General features: G+C 40.3%; 2 protein-coding genes across 3 annotated transcripts; both read right to left on the bottom strand.

The window, feature by feature from the left end:
- Positions 1–3710: 3710 nt before the first annotated feature.
- Positions 3711–16421, bottom strand: qser1 (glutamine and serine rich 1). Of its 2 annotated transcripts, XM_085371944.1 has the most exons (13): positions 15934–16421; positions 13608–13717; positions 13345–13482; positions 8657–11968; positions 8007–8329; positions 7665–7781; positions 7455–7588; positions 7190–7374; positions 6937–7074; positions 6733–6830; positions 5236–5382; positions 4968–5063; positions 3711–4792 (listed from the first exon to the last, which is right to left on the bottom strand). In XM_085371944.1, exons 1-13 carry the CDS (start codon positions 16041–16043, stop codon positions 4652–4654), a joined length of 5049 nt encoding a protein of 1682 aa, XP_085228070.1. In that variant the 5' UTR covers positions 16044–16421; the 3' UTR covers positions 3711–4651. The 2 variants fall into 2 exon arrangements, with proteins under 2 accessions (XP_085228070.1, XP_085228152.1); XM_085372026.1 differs by lacking the exon at positions 13345–13482.
- Positions 16422–18805: 2384 nt separating this feature from the next.
- On the bottom strand, positions 18806–22058 carry prrg4 (proline rich Gla (G-carboxyglutamic acid) 4 (transmembrane)). Its single transcript, XM_085353968.1, has 6 exons — positions 21534–22058; positions 21256–21419; positions 21135–21162; positions 20132–20273; positions 19534–19704; positions 18806–19433 (listed from the first exon to the last, which is right to left on the bottom strand). The coding sequence occupies exons 1-6, from the start codon at positions 21670–21672 to the stop codon at positions 19406–19408; spliced, it is 672 nt and encodes a 223-aa protein (XP_085210094.1). The 5' UTR covers positions 21673–22058; the 3' UTR covers positions 18806–19405.
- Positions 22059–23242: the final 1184 nt, after the last annotated feature.

The following is a 23242-nucleotide window of genomic DNA, read 5'->3' as shown; positions in this document are numbered from 1 at the left end:
AAACCAGGGATGCCTGTAGTGCCAAACTGGTTGGTAACACTTGTTGTACCTCGGGTTTGGAATGTATAATATCAAGCATTATGTGTGTTAGCAAAGCATGTCTCCCATTGTGGATTTATACAGTGATCACACATCTACATATGAAGAGCACATATACTTTCATTCAGGTGAAATTGGTTTCACCCATGCATAGCGGTCAAATATGCTGGTATTTTGTAAACTGACGAGAGTTTACAAGAGTGCTGAGAGTGCGCTGAACAGTAAAACCTGTTTTATGCCAGCACTGATGGCTGACGGACACAGAGAAAGCACCCTTGTTAACACCATTAGTAATTCTAACCCGCAAGGTCAAAGCAATATTTACATTTCTGTTATTCGCCAATTACCTGGAAGCTCCTGTATATTTCCCTCTCCTTCACCTTCACACTTATCAGTCATGCAGGTAAGATGATAACAAAAATATCCCCTAGGAATTTTCTCCAATAAAATTAATTCAAATAAGACGACTACAGTTCTCTGAAAAACTAAGTACAGCCCACGATTCAGTAGCTTGCTGAACCACATTCAGCAGAAATAACTTTAATTGTTTTCTGTACAATTTTATCAGTGCCTCATCTCGGGAGTAATTTGACCCCACTCTTCTTTACGATGTTCCTTCAGTTCATTGAGGTTTGTTTATTCACAGCTTCCTCAAGATCCCATCACAGCCTTTGAATCAGTTTGATGTCTTTTCTTTGACCAGACCATTGCAGCTGCTTGATTCATTAAATTTTCAGCCATTGTGTTGTAGATTTCCTACTGTGCTTGGGATCATTGTCCTGTTGCATGACCCAGTTTCAGCAAACTTTAGTTCTGGGACAGATGTGTTCACATTCGACTCTACAGCACTTTGTATTTGTGTTGGTATGCCATGTTTGGTTTTCGCCGGGCGTGGCACTGGACATTTTCACCAAACATCTCCACTTTGTCTCATCTGTTCAAAGAACAGTATGACAGAGCTCTTGTGGTTTGTTCAGATACAACTTGCAAACCTAAGCTGTGTGGCCACGTACTTTTTAAACAAAAAGGGGCTTTCTCCTGGCAACTCTTCCAAACAAGCCAAACTTGTTCCAGAACAACAAGAAGAAGATAGTGCTGGATTAATATTTAACCTTGAACTGTATTCTATAATAGGAGAATATTAGATTTACACAAGTTGGGAAGGTCTCTTAGAATGACTAAACAACTGCAGATTCCAAGATGAAATTTACAGCCATGCACGTGGACAAGTTAAATCCCTTCTGAAGAAACATTTTATGGTCAGTTGAGACAAAGATTAAGCCTTTAGGTCACAATGACAAGAAGTATGTTTGGAGGAGGAAACATTAAGCTTTCAAACCTACAAACACTGCACCATCGATCAAGCATGGTGGTGGTAGCACCATGGTCTGGAGCTGGTTTGCTACAATTGGCACTGGTACAATAAAGAATAATGAAGAACTACTCCAAAAGTCTTGAAATTCACCTCAAGTCAACGGCAAGATGGTTGGAACTTAGACATCAAAACTGGTTTATAGAGCAGGCTAACATTAAGCTTCTGGAATGGCCTTCTCAAAGCCCTGGCCTCAACTTTATTGAAAATTTAGGGACTATGCTTTAAAGCCACGTCTGTGCCGGGAGACCGACCAATAAAGATGAACTCTGGTCAGATTATCGAGGCAGATTTACGCCAAACGCTTGTTGATGGCAACCTGTAAAACACCTTGGAAGGTCTAGGCGAGGTGCAACTTTCTAAGTGGTATTTAACTAAATATCATTGGGCTTGTATGTATTTATTTGAGCCTGTATCTTTACTTTTGACCCTGTGTGGATTAGAGAAAATCCTTCAAACTCATTAAAAATGTAGGCTGTACAATCATTCCACTCTAGAAAAAGAACAGTTCAAAAATGATTAAAAGCCTCAAATTACCATAGTATTAATGCCCGTGAATGTATGTAAACGTCTCACAATGGTATGTAAGTGTTAGACAACTTTTGAAGTGCTGCAGTCGAGTAAAACCCAGCATAAACTACAGCAGCAAAAGTGGAAAACCTTAAGTAAAGAACAAATATTTCAAGACTGACCGTAAATAAAAACGTAGTTGTATTTTTTGCTAATTGCTAACAAACGCCCAAATACAGATCTTGACTTTGTCAGTAGAAGACTCCAGCTGCAGCAAATACAAATTGGTAACTCTACTTGCAACAGATAACTACTTTTCACCCTGCACGTGTACACACGACAGGTCTGATTTTAAACTAGATCATCATCGACACTCAGTGCATCAGGTTTCACGAAGAGACATTTATTTCTAACCTCAAGACTGTCAGTGATATGCAGCCTTACGCAGCACACAGCCATCTCGTTTCTGTGCCCTTCTCACATTCTCATGCTGCCTCGGGGGTGCCTCCAGTCTGTCTCCCACACATGGAACAATGCAGTGCATTAAAATTCATATGCTTTTCATCTGGAGAGCAGACGCTCAGTATCTCTCCCTACCCGTTGTGCCCGTAATGGAATCCCAAACGCTTGCCTGACTAGTTGTCCTCCACCCCCGAGCCTCTCCAACTCCAAAGGACAGAGGACAGTGGCTTTCCTCACAGTGCAGTCAGTGAAGTACAGAGACACTTTTGTTTTTTGGGGATTGCCAGTCATTTTTTTGCATTGTGACTGGTCTGGCTGGACAGTCATATTTTATTCAACAGCCCAGAGACTCTTTCAGACGACACAAAGTCAGCCACCCATAAATATGTGAAAAGTTCAGGTCACGAGAGCACTGTGGGCGAGCAACATGGCAAGTTTCTCACTTCGTTGTGTCCTCATGGAAGATGTGAGCCAATATTAACAGCACACTTCCAACAAGCAAGAGAAATCTAACATAACCAGACCCCTCAGGAAGCTGAGAAGCAAACTGTGACTGGCTACGCTGAAAAATCCATACAGACTATTTGGTTGCAGCAAGACTGTTGTAACTTTTTCTGCTGGGCTCTTCTGTCTGATTAACATTTCAAATATGTTAAATGTAGCACTTGGCCCCTGTTATAGCAAAGTTACAAATAAAACTGAAAACAGTACATCTATGTTCTAAAAAGGTTACAGTTGATAATAAAACACAATCTCCTTATATCGACTTTGATCAAACATTAGTCAAAAAAGAAAAAAATCGTATTTGGTTATTCTATAATATTACGGCAACACTGCAGAAAAGTCCCCATGTGGTTTGGTGATTGTGCAAAAACAGATAAAAAGGTGTCACATGCCTAGTTAGTCCTGCTGCAATCTTCCCAAACTATGACCAAATGCAATGGTGGCATTATGTGACGTGTCTGTAGGGATTCTATGAAAATTCATTGATTCAGATTGTAATCAGTCTCAGAAGGTATTCACCCAAGAAAATCCAGATTCCAAAATAAAGGCAGTGTTTATATATGCACCTCACACCCTGTTTTTTTTTTTTTTTTTTTTTTAGAAATAATTGCTCTGAAAAATGGGATTCCAGAAAAAAATCTCACGGAGTTCCTGGCAAAAAAATATCCTAGAAAAACACATACCTAATACATGCAGTGTTTTATTTACAAACTGCATCTTTTAAGAACAAGATTATTTTTGACAGAATAAAATAAATGACTTAGAGTAAATTCTGGAAAACTGTGAAAAGATAATCAAAACGTGTCTTAGAAATAACCATTTTCTTCTGTGAAAATATATACTTTTATCATAAAATGTAGGCTATGTCTGTAAAGCAATTCATTTGCATTCATTTACCCATAGATAAGCCAAGGTAACAATGTCTGAGATTAATAAAAAGATTAATAAAAAGCAGTACTGGAACTGCATTGATTCCAATCAAAGATGTTTCCTATAAGCAAATGGTTGGCTTGAAACACAAATGTTAAACTATAGTATAGACGCACTATGTAGCTGCTAAAGAGAGATTTGCTGCTGTTCCAACGTCCTGCTATTTTTTTTCTCCTTTTTTTTTTTCCTTTTACAAAATGTACATTATACATATATATAAGCTGGCACCGTATTACAAATGTGATGTTTTGCAAACAGTATATAACTATAGTTATATATAATGTATAGTTCTTTTTTTAAACAAAACAACAGATCAACTTTGCATGTGAGCTTACTTAAAAGATTGACAAAGGCTTGCTCTGCTTGTGTATTTGCTGTGTTCTACTTCCTGTGCTGATTGCCTTCTATATTGTGCATACAATCTGGTCATGATCTGGCATTTAACTTAAAAAAGAAAAAAATTAAAAAGAATATAAATCTATGGAAAAGCCCATAAAAGTGGGCTTTTAACTATAAAAACCTACAAAGACTAGGAGAAGTACTAGGTGGGAGCCTTCCAAAATGCTCCCAAGAACAAAGTTCTTGTCCTCTGTTGATGAAGTTCCAGGTTTCTGCTGGGATGCAGTGATAAACACTGTGTGTCTCACTGTTGCACTCGTGCCACTTTTACTCCACAGTCTCCCAACAGTCTTTAACAGGCAAATCAGTTGATCCGAAACACCCTGCGCTTGAAGAAGAGACTCACTCCATCCTTCTCGGTCACATTTTGAGCTGGAGGCATTTTCTGGTTTTCAAAAGTTGGACTTTTTTTTAAACCAAGCATGTTAAAGGCTTTCATCTGCAGGCCTGCTGCACTTGATTGATTAGCTCTCCAAAGCGATCAAAGAGCCCCTCTACCCAAGCCCCGTTTTGCAGACACTTCTGCACAGTCTCCTCTTGCCCCAGGTCCCCTGCCTGCACCCGCAGAGATGCAATCTGAAGGACAACACCACAAACAGAGCATAAAATACAATTAATTCAAATAAATTCCATGTGGAAGTAAGCAAGTGACGTTAAATCTGCAAAATAATATTTACAGAACTCACAAAAAAATCTAAAACTAAACAAAACAGCTTTATGCATTCAGTAGAAACTAGACACATTGTCTTACCTCATCCTTACACATGAGGTATGTGTGGTACTTGTAATGCTGCAAAGAATGGTATAGAGAAAACCACTGAGTTTTCTGCTGGTCTACTGCATACTCCTAAAAGAGGGAAACATAATTAAAAAAATTTGAATAATTAGTATATTTCTTTTTTTATATTAGTCAAACAGCATGAGAGCAGGAGGTAGTCGCTTCAGTGCTCAGCAAACCTAAAGATTAACAAACGGTGAACCTGCGCCCTCTTATGGACAGACATTAGAAGTACAATTACCTGAGGCATAGTGTTGGGGCTCTTCTGGGGTTTCATAGTTTTCTTGTTGTAGGCACGTCCACTGAGACGTACTTTGAAGGCTGGTGTTTCCCCATCCTTCTTCAGTTCAGTCACCACTGAGATCTCTGGGAAGCTGTCTAGTGCTGCCTAAAGAACACAAGTTACTTAGGTTCACACAGTGCAGTAAAGATCCTTTAATGCTTATTTTCCTATTGCAATGAAAGTAGATCTAGAACGCATATTCAAAACTTTTGAAGTAAAACATTTGCATTTTGCCATTACTATCTTACTCATGCGAAACCAGAAGTGAAGCCAGAGGAGGGTTTCCGACAGTGAAACTAATGAGTCAACATGCTCATTGGCTACCAACTGATGACTGACTGGGATCATTGTCATACTGAAAACATGAAGATGTTACACATCATACAATTATATGGTGGATCAAAAACTAATGCTACTTTTCTGTGTTCATAATTCCAAAAACCTTTAAAAGATCACCACGACCACTTGCTGAAATGCTGTCCGAAATCATGACAGTGCCTCCACCATGTTTTATAGATGGCTGTCGACCTGGGAGGTCAAACTCATTTTATATTGCAGGCCACAAACAGCCCACTTTAGATCTTATGTGGGCCAGACTGGTGAAATTCCCATTTCTGTCAATGTAAAAAGTTTAAATATGCATTTAATCAATGAGATGTCTTAATATAAAGACAAAAAAGTGCAATTTCAACATGATGTCTCAGTTTTCCCTACATGGTAAAGAAATGCTACTGTAGTAAATGAAAGAAATCTGACAGCATGACTCAGCTAACCCTAATGTGGGAAATGACAGAATTCTAAAACTGAATTATTTTGGTGTACTGTGAATGGCCATGAAGGAGAGCTTTATGGGTAAGAAAAGCTGTAAAATGACAAAGAATTATGCCCTCATTCACATTTTCCAAAGTCAACCAACTGGCTGAATTTGGATCTTTGCAGGTCCAAATTTGGCTCCCAGGCCTTATATTTGACACCCTTACTACAGACACTGTTAAACTGTTGTTTTGATGAGTCAGATGTATCTCTTCTGTGTCAGGACTTTGCTGGATTTGTTTTTCCTTTTCTTAATGTATAAATGTATCTTTTTTTGGATAGTCAGCCAGTACCAAGGTGCCTGAAGACACAAATTAAAACTAGTTCTTTGTTGTCTGTTATGTGCAGATACAACACCGGTTCCTCCCTTGAGTTAGGTATATCCTTGAATGATTCATAGGGCAGTGTTACATGTCTTCAACAAACAAAAGAAACATTCCTCTAAAAATGGTTGGTGGCTCGCGACCTTTGCATGATACGGTACACATCCACCATTTTCAGCGCCCATGGGACTAGAACACAAATCGACCCTAAAAGAAATGTATTCTGTTCTTCTGGATATTTTGGGGGATTTCCTTACCTTGCGCATGCATCAAGACAACACAAATCTACATTTATGTGCAGCTTCATTTCCACACTCACCTTCAACACCTGCTCTATGTGTAGTTTGTGAAGTAAACGTTTTCTGTTGTCAGTGATCATTCCATCCACTCTTTTCATATGTGGCAGCAGCAATTCATCTGAAATGGATGAGACAAAAGAAAAGTCAGCAAGCAATGATGTGAGGGATCCTAAACCGTTAAGCCAATCTAACTAAGAACAATGTCCAAAAAGTATCTTGCTCACCATTTGCCCTTTCAAGTGCTGTCATTACATCTTCATCTAAGGCAATACTGATAAGCAGTTCCACGAAGCTCCTGAATGTCTCTTTCATGGTTCGTGTGTTGAGTAATCGGGAAGCAAACGGTAGCGGAGGGTTTAACTCTGAGTGTGTACGGGAGAGAGATAAAACACACAGGAGGCATCGAAGGGCAGTGAGAGTGTGACAAAATCTAGACAACAAACTAGAGTTCCTTAAAAACTTAAACTTGTTCTTTACCATCCTCTTCGCCTCCTTCTTCTGCAGATGATCCAGAGGCAGTGGGTGAAAACTCCTCCTTCCATTTCCTCCTCTTTTTTGGTGGAGGCTCTGCTCTTGGCTTAAGTTGTTTGGGTCTGGGCTTTTGGTTTTGGAAAACTGTAGGAGTGGCTGTCAAGCCCAGCAAAGTTTTCACCTGAAAACCCCTGTGTGACAAAAAAAAAAAAAGCTGAGATAACTCAGAAAAATCTATTATGAATTATAGGAGCCAGTAGTCTACACTTACCTTAGTGAGTTCATGGGTTTGCAGCGTGGCTTCTGACTACAAACTCGTACATATTCCCTTTTGTTAACTGTATCCAAAAATTTCACATACACCCTCTGGTACATTGTCTTGGCATCACCAAAGTACCCAAGATACTAAACGGACAAGAAGAAAGTGTTAGTTGACAAAACTAATTTGTATAATCAAACTATATATGCATAGTCTACTTACACTGTTTGTAGCTGAGAAGACTCTCTTTCCATCCCTCAGCTCAGGCACAAATTTCTGCAGCAGAGCCTTCTGTACCTTCCAGATGGCTGGAGGCTCACTGCCTGCTTTCATTGTCACCTAAACAGAGAAACACAGCACAATGCAGAATAGGCTTCAGTATGTGGAAGCAGTTTTTTTTAAGTCTATCACTTACAATTGAAGAGGAATTAAATTAAGTTACACTGCATTGCATCAAGGCTTACTTTTGAAATGCTAGTGTTATATTATAAACATTTTGACCTGTGCTACACTTTCAATTTTGCCCATATCAAGTGTTACAAGCATTCATTTCACTTCCCGTACCTTTAGGTTTTCGATATCCTCATTCCTGACAACAAACTCGTCTCTCTCACGATACATTCCTTCTCCTCCGCTGTCCGACAGCTCCTCATCAGTGAGTCCTGCCATGGCTACACTCTTTAAAGGCATAGCCAACTGGCCAGGTGGTGTCTCTTTGGACTCCTCTGTTGCTGCAAAAACAGTCTTTCCTGAGGCTGCGTTTGTTGTCTGTGCAGGAGTGGGTACCTGCAGCACACAGGATGTCACGGGAGGCGCACTGTCGGTGACAGCGTGGGGCATGCTGGGAACCTCTTCTGGCTTCAACATCAAACCTTGAAACTGATTATCTGAAGAAGCACAAATTCACAGACAGAAAAAGGAAAATGAATAAAGTTCAATGTTCACTGTCTTGTATTTAGGCAAACAATACTTCTGTCTCGAGCATGAGATACACACTGTTACAGAATGTCAATGTTTTACAGGTTTCTATAACAATATACAGGAAAAAATACAAATGGGATCCAACTAACCTAGTTGCTGGTTTTAAACATCAGTTTAATTTGGTTGTTTCTTTCTTTACTATCGCTTCATTAGCATCAATACCCTGGCATTTTTGGGCATGGTTATTATACTTATTTACTGAGCATGTACCATATGCTACAGAGTGTGATTACCTGTCCTAGTTTTCCGATCTGAAGATTCATCCAGAGCTGAGAGAGCTGAGCTGATGCTGTTCCTCAGAGCCTGGTTCTTTCCAGTGTTCTCTTCTTCATCAGAGCTGAATGATGGCAGGGTCTCCAAGTTCTTCTGTAGATCTTCATCAAGACGTTTCTGCTGGGAGTTTACTGCTGGACTGTCCTGGGGAATTAAGGGCGTGGGCAAAGTTGGCAGTTTTGGGGGCAAAGCTGGCATAGTACACTGTTTGGATGAGGTACAAGCCTTTCTAGGGCGATTAATTGTTCGTGTTGGACTTGGAGAATATTGCTGTTTGGGCCCAGACTTGATAAAGTCTAGGAAGGAGCCAATAAAGCCAGTTTTGACTTCTGGTTGTTTCTCTTCCACCTCACGAATCTTTTGCCTGATTCTCTCCTGCTGTGGACAACCATCATATAAACCGTGTGCCGCAGATGGTGAGCTCACATCACTACCCCTCGAGTTTTGCCGCTTGGTCTGCCCACTACGTTTGGCTGGTCCGGCCAGTCCACCATCCTCTTTGTGACTGCCTGTTTTAGTCAATGACTTAGAGCGAGCCTTCTTTTTGGTAAAGTCCTCACCATTTGGACTTTCCATGAGTCCATCATCAGTTTTAATACACTTTGCATTCCCTTGAATTCTATTCTGGGGACCTGAGGAGTCGTATACCTGCCCAGCTGAGTGATAGTTATTGTCAGAGCACCTTATGTCTCCATTAGCATGAAGCTCATTATTGTTGTTGTGGGTACCAGATCCACCCTGACAGTCTGTTGTCATCTGTGGTCCGTTTAATGTCATGGTGATGGTTTGGGAGATAGTGTTAGTGATAATTGGCTGTTGTGCTGAAGAGAAACTAGGTGACATGTGTCTTAAATCAACAGTCTGGAAGTGACCTTTGGAATCAATAGGACTTGCCATCACTGCCATATCAGCCTCAGCAGAGGATGTAGCTTTGACAAAGTCCTGTGGTGACACGCCACAGGCAGCTACTGTGGCAGCGAGGATGTCATCAACATTTGACAAAATATTCCTGTCATCTGGAAGTAGAATAGAGTCAGAGAAACAAATAGAGTTGACAGCAAAGTGGTTTTTGGCATCGCTTGACTGCTGATTTGTCAACTGGCTGTAGTGATGTTTAGACGTAGGACATTCTGAGCTTGGTTCAGACACTACTGTGCCCTGCTGACTCTGGGTTTCTGTAACACTTGGACCCAGCAGGTCTCGGTCCATCTGAAGATACTGGACATGAACAGGGCCAAGGCCTTGTCCCGATTGAATAGCTTGCACTGGAATCACCTTTGATGTGTTCTGACTATTATTCAAAATTGGCTGCTGGAGCAAAATTACTTGATTGGTCTCAGGATGAACCTGAGCACTGGGAATAGCAATAAACTGGGTGTGGGCTGCTAAAGCCTGAGTCTGGTTATGGTTCTGTTGATTCTGTTGCTGTGCCTCAGCAGATTCAAGTTGGAGAGGATGCTGCTTGAGCGGCTCTGAGCACAGGGGTATATGTGAGGATTCAATGGTGGAGTCTGTAGTTTTTGTGTTAGAAGTTTCATGACCATTGGCACTAGTTAAATGAATGTGCTGTTGGCTTAGAGAACCCATTCTTTCATCCTTTACCGGCACTGTATTTACATGACGTAGTCCCATAATCTGGTCATCAGAACGTGAACTGCTTCGAATAACACTCTGTGCTTTAGGGTGATCATCCATTTTTGAAACAACGTAGATGACATTGTTATGGGAAACTATACTGTTACATGTTATGGAGGCCTCCACGGAGACCTGCCGCAGAGCCTCGAGGCCTTGGAGAGGCACCTCTTCAAGTTTTTGTTTGCCATATGTTGGCTTTATGTCCTGTATGGAGGTTATGTTATTTTGTAAGGCTTGAGCCGCTGAAGAGTAGGTAGGCAAAGGTGCAGACAAAACATATGTGTTGGGTTGTGAGTGCTGCTGGTGGGACAGAGTGTCGTGTGTTTTGCCTCCCACGGAGGCCTGCATGAGGGTGTAGTCCACTGTAGATGATGTGGGCAGGCTCTGTACACATGTGGGTGGGAAAGAAGAGTTAAGGGATTCTCCCGTGATAAAGCTTTGAGACTGGGTCACTGAATTCTGCACCTGTGATTGAGAAGTATAAATCACATTTGAGGCACCCTGCGAGTGGGATGTGGGATAACTCTCAGACAGATTTCCTTGACACAAGCTCTGTACTTGGGCTCCATACTGGATGCCCTGCTCTTGGTTCAGCCCAGGAGTAGATGAGTAAACAAGAGACTGACTAATGGATGCCACATTGTCAGACTGGCTGGAGAGTGAAGGGAGAGTATCATAAAGGGAGGAGAGCTTGTCGGAAGTGGAATTGGAGGCTTGTGACTGTGTATGAGGTGTGATATAAGTTTGAGATAAAGTGTTGGAAATTAGGCTAGACAGCTGGACTGCCTCTTGGTTAATAATCACAGAGTTTTGCTTCAGTCCAGGGGAGGAATAACGCTCAGGAGACCCCGCTGACAGGTTCTGAGAGTGCATCTCTTCATTTCCTGCAGGCTGTGGAGCTAGTTTGGAAGAACATTCATTCGTCTTCTGCAGCGAAGTGGATGAATATACTTGTGTTGTACAATCTGTTTTGGGTTGTAGGGAACCACTGACTCCTTGAGAGGAATCTGCTCCTGTGGAGGGGTTGCAGGACACGGAGGGCTGATGGGATGGTTCCTGCTGGTAGGATACATCCGCTTCGCTGCCTGAACCGAAATATCCCTGTAAGGACTGCTCCGAACTAGGTAACTGCTCTGAGGCTATATGGATACTAGAAGGCCTCTGGTGGTGTTTGATCACACTACATTCACGCTGAAGGGCTCTTTCAATAGAGCCTGAGAAAACTGTCGCCCCAAATGGCTGATTCGCACTATGAGTGGCAGATAGGGTAGAAGGTAAGAGGCTAAACTGGGGCTGCAGGAGGTGGGGTGCAGACTCTTGGGCTGAGCGGTAAGTGGAGGACTGTACAGGGAGCGGTGAGCCCAGAACAGAGGCAGAAAGATGATTGAAGGCCAAGGCAGTGGGAAGCACAGTCTGGTTAGACTTAAGATGCAGGAGGGGATCTTGGTGAGAAAACAGGCCATTGGTAGAAGTGCTAAAGGCAGGATCCTGGAGAGTCAGGGAAGGGTTGGTGGCATAACTCCTGGTAGGATAGGCACCTGTGTGCTGACAGGATGAAAGCGCAGGTGTAGAGGGGAAAGTAGCTGTAGAAGGCAGGGCACCCGTCAAATATAGTTCTGTGGTCGAGGAGTTGGCACCTGCATGGAAACCACACACACACAGAACATAAGTACAAGCATCTTACACATGCAATATTTTCATAATAAACAAAATTCATGTGCAAAAGGTAATACAAAATCTGAAATGCCAACATCCCCCAACATATTTCATTTTAATCATTCTCAGCCTTTGGACCATAGGTACACAGTGCAAGGTCTCTACTAGCATATATTAACAAAGACCTGGCAGGGTGCTAGAACAGTAATGTAGTGTGGCCAGTGGTTGAATTGCAACAGGAAGAAGGCATTAAAATGTTATCACCTTTCCATAAACATCAAACGCTTACACAGGTCCTCAGCAATACACTCAGGAGAAAAGTGAAGAACAGACATACATACAAACATTGTTTGCTCTATTAGTGAGATGAATTGAGAAACAGAGCTGGACAAATATTTTGTATCCATGCAAGTTTTTCTTGATTCACAAAAAAAGATGCTAAAGGTAATTTATAAAGTGTGTCATCACATATATCAATTTGTCTACCAAAGCAGATCAGAGAGCATTACAATAATCTATCTGTAGTACTTGTATACATGTAACAATGTAGCCAGCAGAATTGATGGTGGTGCAAAGTCAAGTTGTGTCCTAAGCTTCTAAGCAATTTGTGAAATAGTGACAAATTGATGCTTACAGAGTGCATTTAGGTCCCACCCAAATTGGAGAAAAAGAAAATTGTGCAATTGTTTCTATTGACTTTACATTGCACAAAAAGGGCCTCCTTGTGAGATCCAAGGGCCTCCTTGTGAGATTCACCTGCTAGCACTGAACTGAAAAACACCTAAAAGCTGCTGTGTAGCATGCACTACCAACAGGGCAAAGAATGCAGAACTGAGTTTTTATAAGCTGAAGAACTACAGAACTTTGAAACTGAGCTTTTTATAAGCTGAAGAACTACAGAACTTTGAAACTGAGCTTTTTATAAGACAAAAATGGATACTGTCAATAAGACTTGAAGCACTATGAGCAAGAGTAATGGGAAAATGGAAAGATCCTGACACTGCATGGCTATCTATGCAGCATGTGTTTTTTCATGGATAAGTTAAAAGCGAAGAGTAATATTACTGCACTTGCATGTGCCTTATCAGATTACAGCAGCTTACAAATATAGACAACGTTCAGTTTCTAACAGCTAAGGTTGCTAAAACAATCCCTACACATAGTGAAACCAAATATATTTAGCTAGTAAGAGTAGTTTTTTCACCGTTCCAACATTTGGTTGCACACTTTAGGGTCTAAATTTTTCCCCAATCTCGTGGGCATGGTTTTCAGAGTATGGCGTGTTACATTCTCTCTATACTTAATGATTTCTTCTTTAAATAATATAACTAAGATTGAAAGATTGATGTGTTCTCACCAGCAGGCCATGATGGGGGTCTATAAGGAGAAAGCAATGAGGCACTAACAGGACCAGCCTGAAGGCTTCTCGACTCCATGGCTGAAAGGAAGCTCATGATTGAGGTCTCTGGAGTACTACTGTTTGACTCTAGTGCTCCTGACATTCAAAAGAGGAAGAGAAAGATGCGTCTGTGCTTAAACCAAAAATTTCTGCATGAATACATATTACCTGGTAAAACTGGTCACTTTAAAACAATATTTCATTATAATGCCATAACTCACCTGTTGCAACAGGAATATGTGATGTAGTGTACGTGGGAAGCTGGTGTGTCGTAGTGTAGCTTTGCCGCTGGAGGAGCTCGGCATCAAGGTATGTTGCACCGTAACTGGGGCTGCATATACAAACAAATGTAGGGGATTCATTAGAACTATCATCTCTACAAACAGCAGTGCACAACCAAGTCAAATATGAGTATATACAGTGGATTAAAATAAGCATTTATAGTTTTTTCTTCTTGAAACACTTATAATAAAGTTGCCACTCTTATTCACAAATTAACATTAAACACTGACAAAGTTATGACATGCTGTGACTGATGGAGTGCTGCCAAGATGGCTGCAATAAAATTGCTAAATGTATCTCCTTGATCAAGGTTTACTCGACTGGCTAATCAGGCTAGCATAAGAGACAACAGTCAAAAATATCCTGATATATATTCCTTTTAGAAATGATTGGGATGGCTGTGCTCAAGGAAACACTGAAACTGTTATACTCATAGTCTGATTTATACACAGCTCTTCACCATCTTAACTATGCAAAAAGTGAAGATGTATGAATATTTCTAAAGTAACTGTGAATTGCTCTTCATGCACAGCAAGCAAGATCAAGTAATCAGTCTGTAAAGTTTTGTCAGTTTATTGTCGACAAATTCAGTAGACTCACTTTCTCTGCACAGGAAGAAAACTGCAGCTCTCTGTATTATAGTTATAACAAAACATAGCAACCCAAGTTGTGTATGTGTCATGTAGAGTAAACAATACCAATCACCAGTGTGGTAAAACCGTCCAAAAGATTTCTTGGATGAATGTATTATTGTTTCAAGGGTTCTCGTGGCTATTTGTCTGTTATGGAAAAACGCTAGTCCGAGAGACCACCGCAAATGCTAACAACAATTATATAACAATACAGGACACTGATTTGTCAAAATTTGTTTGCTTAGGAATGTCATTTGACATTTTGCTGTATAACATGAGGCACTTCATTCTTTAGCAACCATTTTGGCTAAGCGAGTAAGGCATTTATATCTTGTAAACATTTGGATGGTGTGAACATTTGGATGTAAAAATGGTGTGAAAAGTCATCAATAAATAGACTGGTCAAGTAACTTTTATCCATCTTTTTTGGGGGGATGTTTATTTAAAATCTGACGTATGACATTTTTGCTCTCCAGCTAATCAGATGCAGTTTGGCTTGAGCTAAAGTGCTGCCTTAAAGGTAAATACTGGTGGATGAAGCAAGCTAAGGAAGGCCTCTTCCCTCATCTGTTCCTTTCAACAGTTGCACACACCAGATTATTTCCCTACTCATCTTTGCTAGTTTCTTTTTACACTTTAGAATCAATAACAACAAGTGCAACACACAACATGCTAATTACCATGTTACTCTGATGAGTTAGATTTCAGAATGGAAACATCCCTGCTAATCAGCAGCCACTATCTTATTTTATTTAGGTCATAAAATAAGACAAACTGGTGTAATCTTAGATTTTCTGAAGCAGAGATCAGCCACAATAATTTACTTCATTATTTATCATAGCCACTTGATTTTCATAATTATTACATTTTTTGCCATCCAGCACATGACAGTCTTTTTTTTTTTTTACAGGCTAATTTATACTCTTTGTTTATCTGTTCTACGAAGACTGTTACTTTTGTTCCGCTTGTGAGAACAATGTAGCTTATTTGTACCAGATAAAACAATGTTGCCATGAAGGATGGCCCCTCTTTATAGCAAATTAGAACAAACTATAACACATCAGTCATAAGTCACGAACTAAGACCTCAACAGCTTTTGCAAGTTCTGTGGTTACACGGACTATATATAACGAAGGACCTCAAGCTTTCGTTACTAGAACAAAAGCACAGATTTACAAAAATGTGGACATGTCGCCACAGCAAAGAAAATTACTAATTTGAAGTGTTGTAACTGTTATATAGTAACTAGCTTCGGTTGCTAGTTGTCTCTCGTTTTACCTTTGACGAGCACCTGTGGTTGAAGAAAACACAACGATTAAATGCTACTTTAGGATACCCAGATGACCACCTTATTGTAGAGATATAAAGCAATTATCTTGTGTAGTTTGTGTTCACTGACTCTGTGTGTGCTCGTGCTGAAAGCACGATATGCTAGCAAAAATTAGCAAGGTGGGAAAAAAGTAACGCACGGCTAAGAAACCACTGACAAGTCAGCGTCTGTGACATTTAACCATTTTTCCCAGTGTTCCCGACAACCGCAAGGACCTGTGCACTTTTCTCCAAAAGCAAAGCTAGGCCCTCCATCACCGAAATTTCCTTCGGAAGGTGACCCGCCCTCTCCTTCATCTTTTACCTTGGCTTGATAGTAGCTGAGCCGCGGTCATAGGCCCACGAAGCTACGGTCTGTGCTGGTGGAGCCAGCGCGTCCGCAAAGCTGGAGCTCGGGTAGTTCCTGTCCATCATCCGGTGAAAGATTCACTTCCCCAGCAAAGCTTCGTGGAGCAGCGGACACACATCGTAGCAGCCCGGGACCCACCGACCGAGGCAAGTCCCGTCAATGCAATTTACAGTCCACAGAAAAAAAACAGCGTCAAGCTGCTATCATGTGGAAAAAAGTATCACCGGGTGATTTCGTTATTTTTTTGTTCATCTCCCGTCACGTAAAGTTAGTCTGCCACGAGACTTCTCTAAGGCACTGACGCTTGGCTGCAGCTAGCTGGCTAACTGAAACTTCTCACATTAGAAATGAGTTGCAGTGTCACGCTAGAAGCAAACTTCTCCGACAAGCTACGGTATCGACTTCACGAGCAGATGTATCGAAGCGAGATGTTGTACCGACGGTTCGCTTCACCACGCGAAAAAAGTCACGTGACCACCAGGCGAACCCTAAAGCTGGTACCAGTGCAGCGGCGCTGCCTTTGAATGAAGGGTGATCCCACCGGTCTGCCACAGCGAGTTGTGAACTCTGTTCTCCCTGAACTAAAACAAGTGTTCAAGCATCTGGCTACCCGAGCTTTGACCTTCTGTTTAACAGCAGCAGCATGTACAAAATGCTATGCTTTCTTTACTTCAGAGAATGCTAGCTGAACTTATGTTCATTTCCTCATTTACCCTAACCACAAAATATCCATGACCATCATCAGTGTTAAATCTAGCCTCCCAATCATTTACATGATGTGGTCTTTATTCTTATCTGATTTTGTTCTTCACAAGTACAAATATACACAAAATAGTCTGGTCAATAGATGGGTGGTACTATAAATAAAATAAAATAAAAGATAAAAAATAATGTAAAAAAAATATAACAGAAATGTAATTTTCAGCTGAATGTTTTGTCATACATTCGCAGGCGGTTTAGTTTTAATTTAAATCTATTTAACTTGTTTTTATACTGTCAAGCTAGGTTGATAATTCATTTGTTATATTGCATAAATTAACAAAGTACTTGAAATGCTAACCATTTGTTCCAGAAAACAGTTTTATATAAACAAAGGCACCCCTTCCCTCCCCCTTTTCCTTCCCCTTCCAAAGCTATAACATCAAAACATGTTACTGGTCATTTGCTATGTTGATCCTGGATGAACATTATTACGATGTTGCAGTCACAACACCAACATATAACACCAGCAATAACAGATACGTCTGATATCGCCTCATCAAGGTCAAGCTGCAGCTGTTCATGTCTGCATGTTTGTTTGGTGAGTGTGAGAGAGTGAAAAAGCTGTATTAACCTCTTTGACTGAACAATCTGCTCATGTATTAGAAACAGAACACATGTAAGGCGCTCCAAAATCGAAAACTGCTGTAAATCCTTCATTATTTGCCTTGGATGGCTGTCTAAATTACACTGGTAAGTCACTGAATGTGCAAAAATGAAGTAAAATAAGACATAACCAAATATTTTTTTATGTTAGTATCCTGTGCTATACTGAATACTAGCGTTTTGAAGCCATACTACAACAAATGTCCAAGGTGGGGAGTTTTGAATTATTTTTCTTTTTAAGTAACTAATGTTAGTGACAGGAATTAATCCTGTATGTCCCAAATCAGATCTGTGTAGATTCAGAGAGACTACACAGGGGCGATCGTGGCTCAAGAGTTGGGAGTTCGCTTTGTAATCGGAAGGTTGCCGGTTCGAGCCCCGGCTTGGACAGTCTCGGTCGTTGTGTCCTTGGGCAAGACACTTCACCCGTTGCCTACTGGTGGTAGTCAGAGGGCCCGGTGGTGCCAGTGTCTGGCAGCCTCGCCTCTGTCAGTGCGCCCCAGGGTGGCTGTGGCTACAATGTAGCTTGCCATCACCAGTGTGTGAATGGGTGGATGACTGGTTGTGTAAAAGCGCTTTGGGGTCCTTAGGGACTAGTAAAGCGCTATACAAATACAGGCCATTTACCATTACCCTGGGAACAGCATAAACAGTGTGCTGATAAAGGAAAGAAAGCCATATTGAGCAATAGATAATAAAATAAAAATGATACTGACGTATCCATCATTGTTCTTAATACTGATTTACACCCTAAATATATCCACTGAAACAGGAACACATAAAATAGCTCCTAACATCTACTGCAAGGCAACTTGGTATAACAGCCATGGGCTCCTGCAACTGCTGTTTTCATGTCACAAAGTCATACATAGACACACACACCAAAAGACAAGACCAAGTTAATTAAAATAGCAATTTTAATTAAAAAGGAATATAAAAGACTTCCATTTCAAATACTTCTGCATCAGATCAGCTTTAACATAGCTATATTAATAAATTCTCAAAATCTGTTTATACAAATTTTTTAATCTTTGAACCAGGAAGTCCCTTGAGATTAAAATCTTTTTTTTTTTTTCTTCTTAAGGGAGACCTGGAAAAAAAGATTCTGAAATCCATTCAGAGGAAAAGGAGGCTCTGTGAAACCCCTCAGGCCTTGCAATAATTTACAGGGACACAATGAGTGTGAGATCCTTATCAAAACTGCAGTTAAGTAGCTGACGTCATTTCACTCAAATTAATTAAATGTTCTAGATAAATAGAAATATTTTGTGAAGCCTGTGCTTCCACATATCTGTATTGCATTAAAAAAATATTATCACAATGTAGATGAAAAAAAACCCAAAAACAAATTCACATTGGGAGAACAGTCATTAGTTCAAACATGCAGATGTTTTTTGACATATTGTAAAACAGCAAAAAGATCTGCCTATGTTTACAAAAACAATGAAAATATGCAGTGAATATTAAAGGTATGCTGGAAGACCAGTGCATTAAATACACAGGGAGTATTTGTAAAAGTATTTTTTTTCAGTTACGTCAACATTACCATCAGACAAGTACAAGCAGTATTGCAGGTTTTCCTTCTGAAGGAGCAACAGCTGTATGAAGCTGCATGACTACACAAATCCGTCCATCTCTGTTTTATTACAGTTGACACTGTATAATAAAACATCTTCATGATCTTGCGCTCAGTGTCACTATACATGCTGTGTACAAAGCAGCTCTTCCTTCATTTTCATCTTGATAAAGCAGCAAAGTGGATAAAATATTTTAGAAAGCTTATTCATCACAAGATTTCAGTTATATTACAAAGAAGAATCAAATGTTTGGAACTAGGAGATCAAGAAGGTGGAACAAGAAAAATATTTAAGAAAAAAAAATAAAGAAAAGACTATCCAAACAGACCAGGAAAAAAATAAATATAAAAGAGGAAAAAGGGAGGCTAATCGAGGAAAGTTAGTATTTTGTGATATTTGACAAATTGATACATCATAATTGCACAGTTTAGGTGTTAGCTGTTAATTGTCCTCTCACAGACGTGCACACGTGTTGCACTGAAAGCCTACTGCCGAGTACTCCCAGTTCGTGAGCTAAAAGAAAGAGAAAAGATATCTTTAAAAACAACAACAACAAAAAACCCAGCATAAAACTGCATCATGGACTGCAACAAAAGCACAAACATGCACGTACCCAGGATAAGGAGGAGGTGGGGCGTCATGCGGCCCATTTCTCGCGATTGCCTGTTCATAGGAAGGAAGCCCGGGTGGGTCATCGGAGGGAGGCACAGGGTGCAGGGAGACCTCCTCTAGCCTTCGCATTATTAGAGAAGCATTACTCCTCCTCTGGCGCACCCTAATGGAACTGTGAGGAGCATAGTGGTCATTCACTTGTGACGTACTTCAAGCTCAAAGTGCAAGTATCAAAGGTGAAAGTCATCTTTGTTCTTGTTATATAACCTACAGTTGGTGTAGCAAAAAGGGGTAACAGAAGAGCAGCACTATTTAAAACTCAATGAGTGCAAAGAAAAATACACATCCAGAGTACTTTGGACTCTTTCATAATCATGGTAAACTGAATGGGTTATTTCATTTATTTTGGGGTTATGAAAAATATTACAAGTTATTTCTATTTATTCTGCTTTCATCAGATTTGGGAAATGGACACATAATTTATGCATTGTTTTACTTTTTAGAAACAATGACTAAAGAAGAAAATAATTGGCAGAATAATGCTCATAAACAGGTGAAAAAGACATACTGGGACAGTGTCACAAATTCTTCTCACTCACCTTTCATGGCTTAAGTTACCCTTCCATCTGCGCTGACACAAAAGCCATACAACGATGCCAAAGATAACAATGGCCACTCCACCAGCAATGAGTCCCACCAAAAGAGCTACCACATCAACACGTGAAGAGCGGCCACCCTTGTCTATGAATCATCACAAAGCACAGAGGAAGTGTCAAACTTGTTTCATAATGGCAGTGCAAGTTATTACCAAGTAGACAACCATCATTTCATTTACATCTGATATATCTGATAGGTGAATAATAAAGGGTAGGTGGCATAGTTAACGTACATCAATACAAAGCTTTTGAGCGATCACCGGTATCTTGTGATGAAGCATTTCTAATGAGGGGGATTGATCTTTTCCTTGCAACCATTATGACGACATGACGGGATCAATGAATGACTTGGTGAGTAGAAAAAAATATATACAACATTTGAGTTATATTTGAGTTATATATACACAAATATATATAACTCAAATGTCATAACTTCTTTGAGCAACAATCAACTGTTAGCCCAGCACCTAATATAGGTACTTTTGGCTGGGTTGCTACAGTGGATGAAGCTGTGTGTTAGATTTGGAGCAGATCTCAGACTGGATCCCCTCCCTGACATAATCGTTCCAACTATTCCAGCTTCAAACTGACATAAGGATCATACTCGCATGTGACCTCCTGAGGGTGTTTTTATCCCCTCCCGACCTCAAACAGGGAATCTTTTCCATGTGAGGCCTAGCACTAATTTCTCACTCATCTGTAAACTGAATACAAAAATAGTCTAAATTACTAATTGGATGGAAAGAGAACTGATGAATTGGAATTCAGTTTGACTGATTTAACGTATATAATCTGTACTTTCACATTTACCATGCATTCATTGGTGTGTGGTGAAACAGGTTTTACACAAACAACAACAACTACAGTCAAGTCATAGTTTCATCAACAAACTTCCTGGATGACACATTTTATATAAACTTGAAGTATTTCTTATTCCCCCTCTTACCTGCAGTGTATTCCTTCCAAAATCTTTCCTGAAAAAACAAACCAACAAACAAAAAGATTAATCAACATGGCAATCCCTCTCAATTGTTAATTATTGATTCCACCCATCAGCATCACTTAACTGTATCTGGGATGTTTTCAAACACCTCCCTTGCTTCTTCGTAATTACAGACTTCTTCAATACACTCCCTTTCCAAGTTTCCAGGTACGAACATTTCAAAGTCAAACCGGTTAAACAGCAGGTGGCGACCCAGGAAAGAATTTGCGTGCCCCTCATCTACAAACACTGGGCGGATCCAAAGAGATTATTTCCAGGAAAGCTACAATATCGGGATGTATACAGGGTAACACGAACTTTTAAGAATCAAATTCTTAAAATAAAGTATAATAAAAATCTTACCTTGGTTTTGTGATTCTTCATTTTCGGAAGGTAACTGCCCCACAAAGGCCAGATCTCCACAGGTGAAAAATTGAAAAAGAACAAACAGATGAAGCAACATTGCCATGAGCGCACCTGCGCACTGACAATCGCGCGACATTAACTAAGAGTACAGAAGGCAAATGATAACCAACAGCGACCCTGCTTCTGGAAAATACTGTGTGCGCACTTTAACGACAAATCACAATATTTCCGTCCTCTACATTATGCTACATAAAGACGAACAGAGCTCAGCGTCAACAAAACGAAACCAGTCCAAAGGAGCGTCAGGTGTTCCAGGCTCGGCGCGGATGAGATCAGTCAGGAAACGTTCGGTGATATTCACAAACACCGGCTGAGCTTGCCGAGTTCCTCCGGCGAAAGAAAAAATGACAGCATTATTTGTAGTAAAAATACGATCATTTGAAGGATGAATTCGTCTGAAAGCAGATTAAGAAAGTTCCGGTTAAAAAAGGACTTGTTTACTCAAAATAGATGTGTCGTCAGCTACTCTCGCACTGCCTGCGCTGGCGAGCTATCTCTCACGTTTACCTGGGCAGACTCGACCAATCAATCACCTACCTGAACTGTATGACAAATATGTACAACAGTGAACGCTAGGTGGCAGCTGAAGCCGGGAAAGTTAACTTTACACAGCAAAGTATTGAAAAAGTTTTATATGACTCAGATAGGCTGTTACTCCACCCAATGAACAATGAAAAATAGTTTTCGGGACTTTTTTTTTCTTCTCCTAAGCATCAACTGGCTGTTGATATGCGTTGCAAACAAACAAACAAACAAAAAAAAAAAACATTATTTGATCGCTTAAAAAGAAAAAAAATGCGATTGTATCCAATTTCATTAAAATCATCCAAGTGGTAAGGCACCTCCGCCTTAAAAATACCAGTCATGGCTCTGCTGTTATATATCTTTACATGTGTCGTATGAGCAATAAACACACATAAATGCGTTTGTGCGGCACAATCTCATAAAGATAGCTATTAAACACATTTGTCATACTTCCTTCTCACTCACATCTTGGATTAAGGAGTTCTCTCACATAAACTCTGATTTACGGGGGTCATTTTACTTTGTGACCTTTAAAAGGGACAAACGTATAAACTTTGCCCAGACATCTGAACTGCTTGAGTCTCACATGTTTACAGTGCTGTATCTTCACGTTTAATGGTTAGGCACAAATTACTGCTGTAACACAATGCTATCTTTTTGGATCTGTGCATCAGATCTCTTTTAAAAGCACTAAACTCTGTCTCAAGAGATCTCTCAGTACTGGTGACTACACTACAACACTAAACACAGGGCTTGTGTGGGAAGTGTTGTGTAATGGAGTCTGGAGTCATTTTTACAAAGAAGAGGCATGCGGGTTACATCAAATTTTTGCCCTTTCGAGTGCAAATAATAGTTGCTATAGAAACCTTAGAGACAAAACAAATAGGACTACATGAAGCACCAACAAAGTAATGGGAGGACACATTTAAAGAAGAAATTTTGTTTTGCTTCATTTTGTTTTTGGCTGGTAAAGCACATCCTATAATAGTGTTTATGCTTCACACTCTCCCATGTAAATATCTGTCTCAGAGCCTCTGGGCCTCTTACTCTGTGTTTATGTAAAGCAGAGATAGGATACAACAGAACATTATCTTGCAGCCTACTGGATGGTGCTAATTGAA

The sequence above is a fragment of the Diplotaxodon limnothrissa genome, linkage group LG1 (genome assembly GCF_057381915.1).
Source record: "Diplotaxodon limnothrissa isolate DT_005_m linkage group LG1, D_limnothrissa_male_GT1.1, whole genome shotgun sequence".
NCBI lineage: Eukaryota > Metazoa > Chordata > Actinopteri > Cichliformes > Cichlidae > Diplotaxodon > Diplotaxodon limnothrissa.
This window is presented reverse-complemented; position numbering and strand designations above follow the sequence as displayed.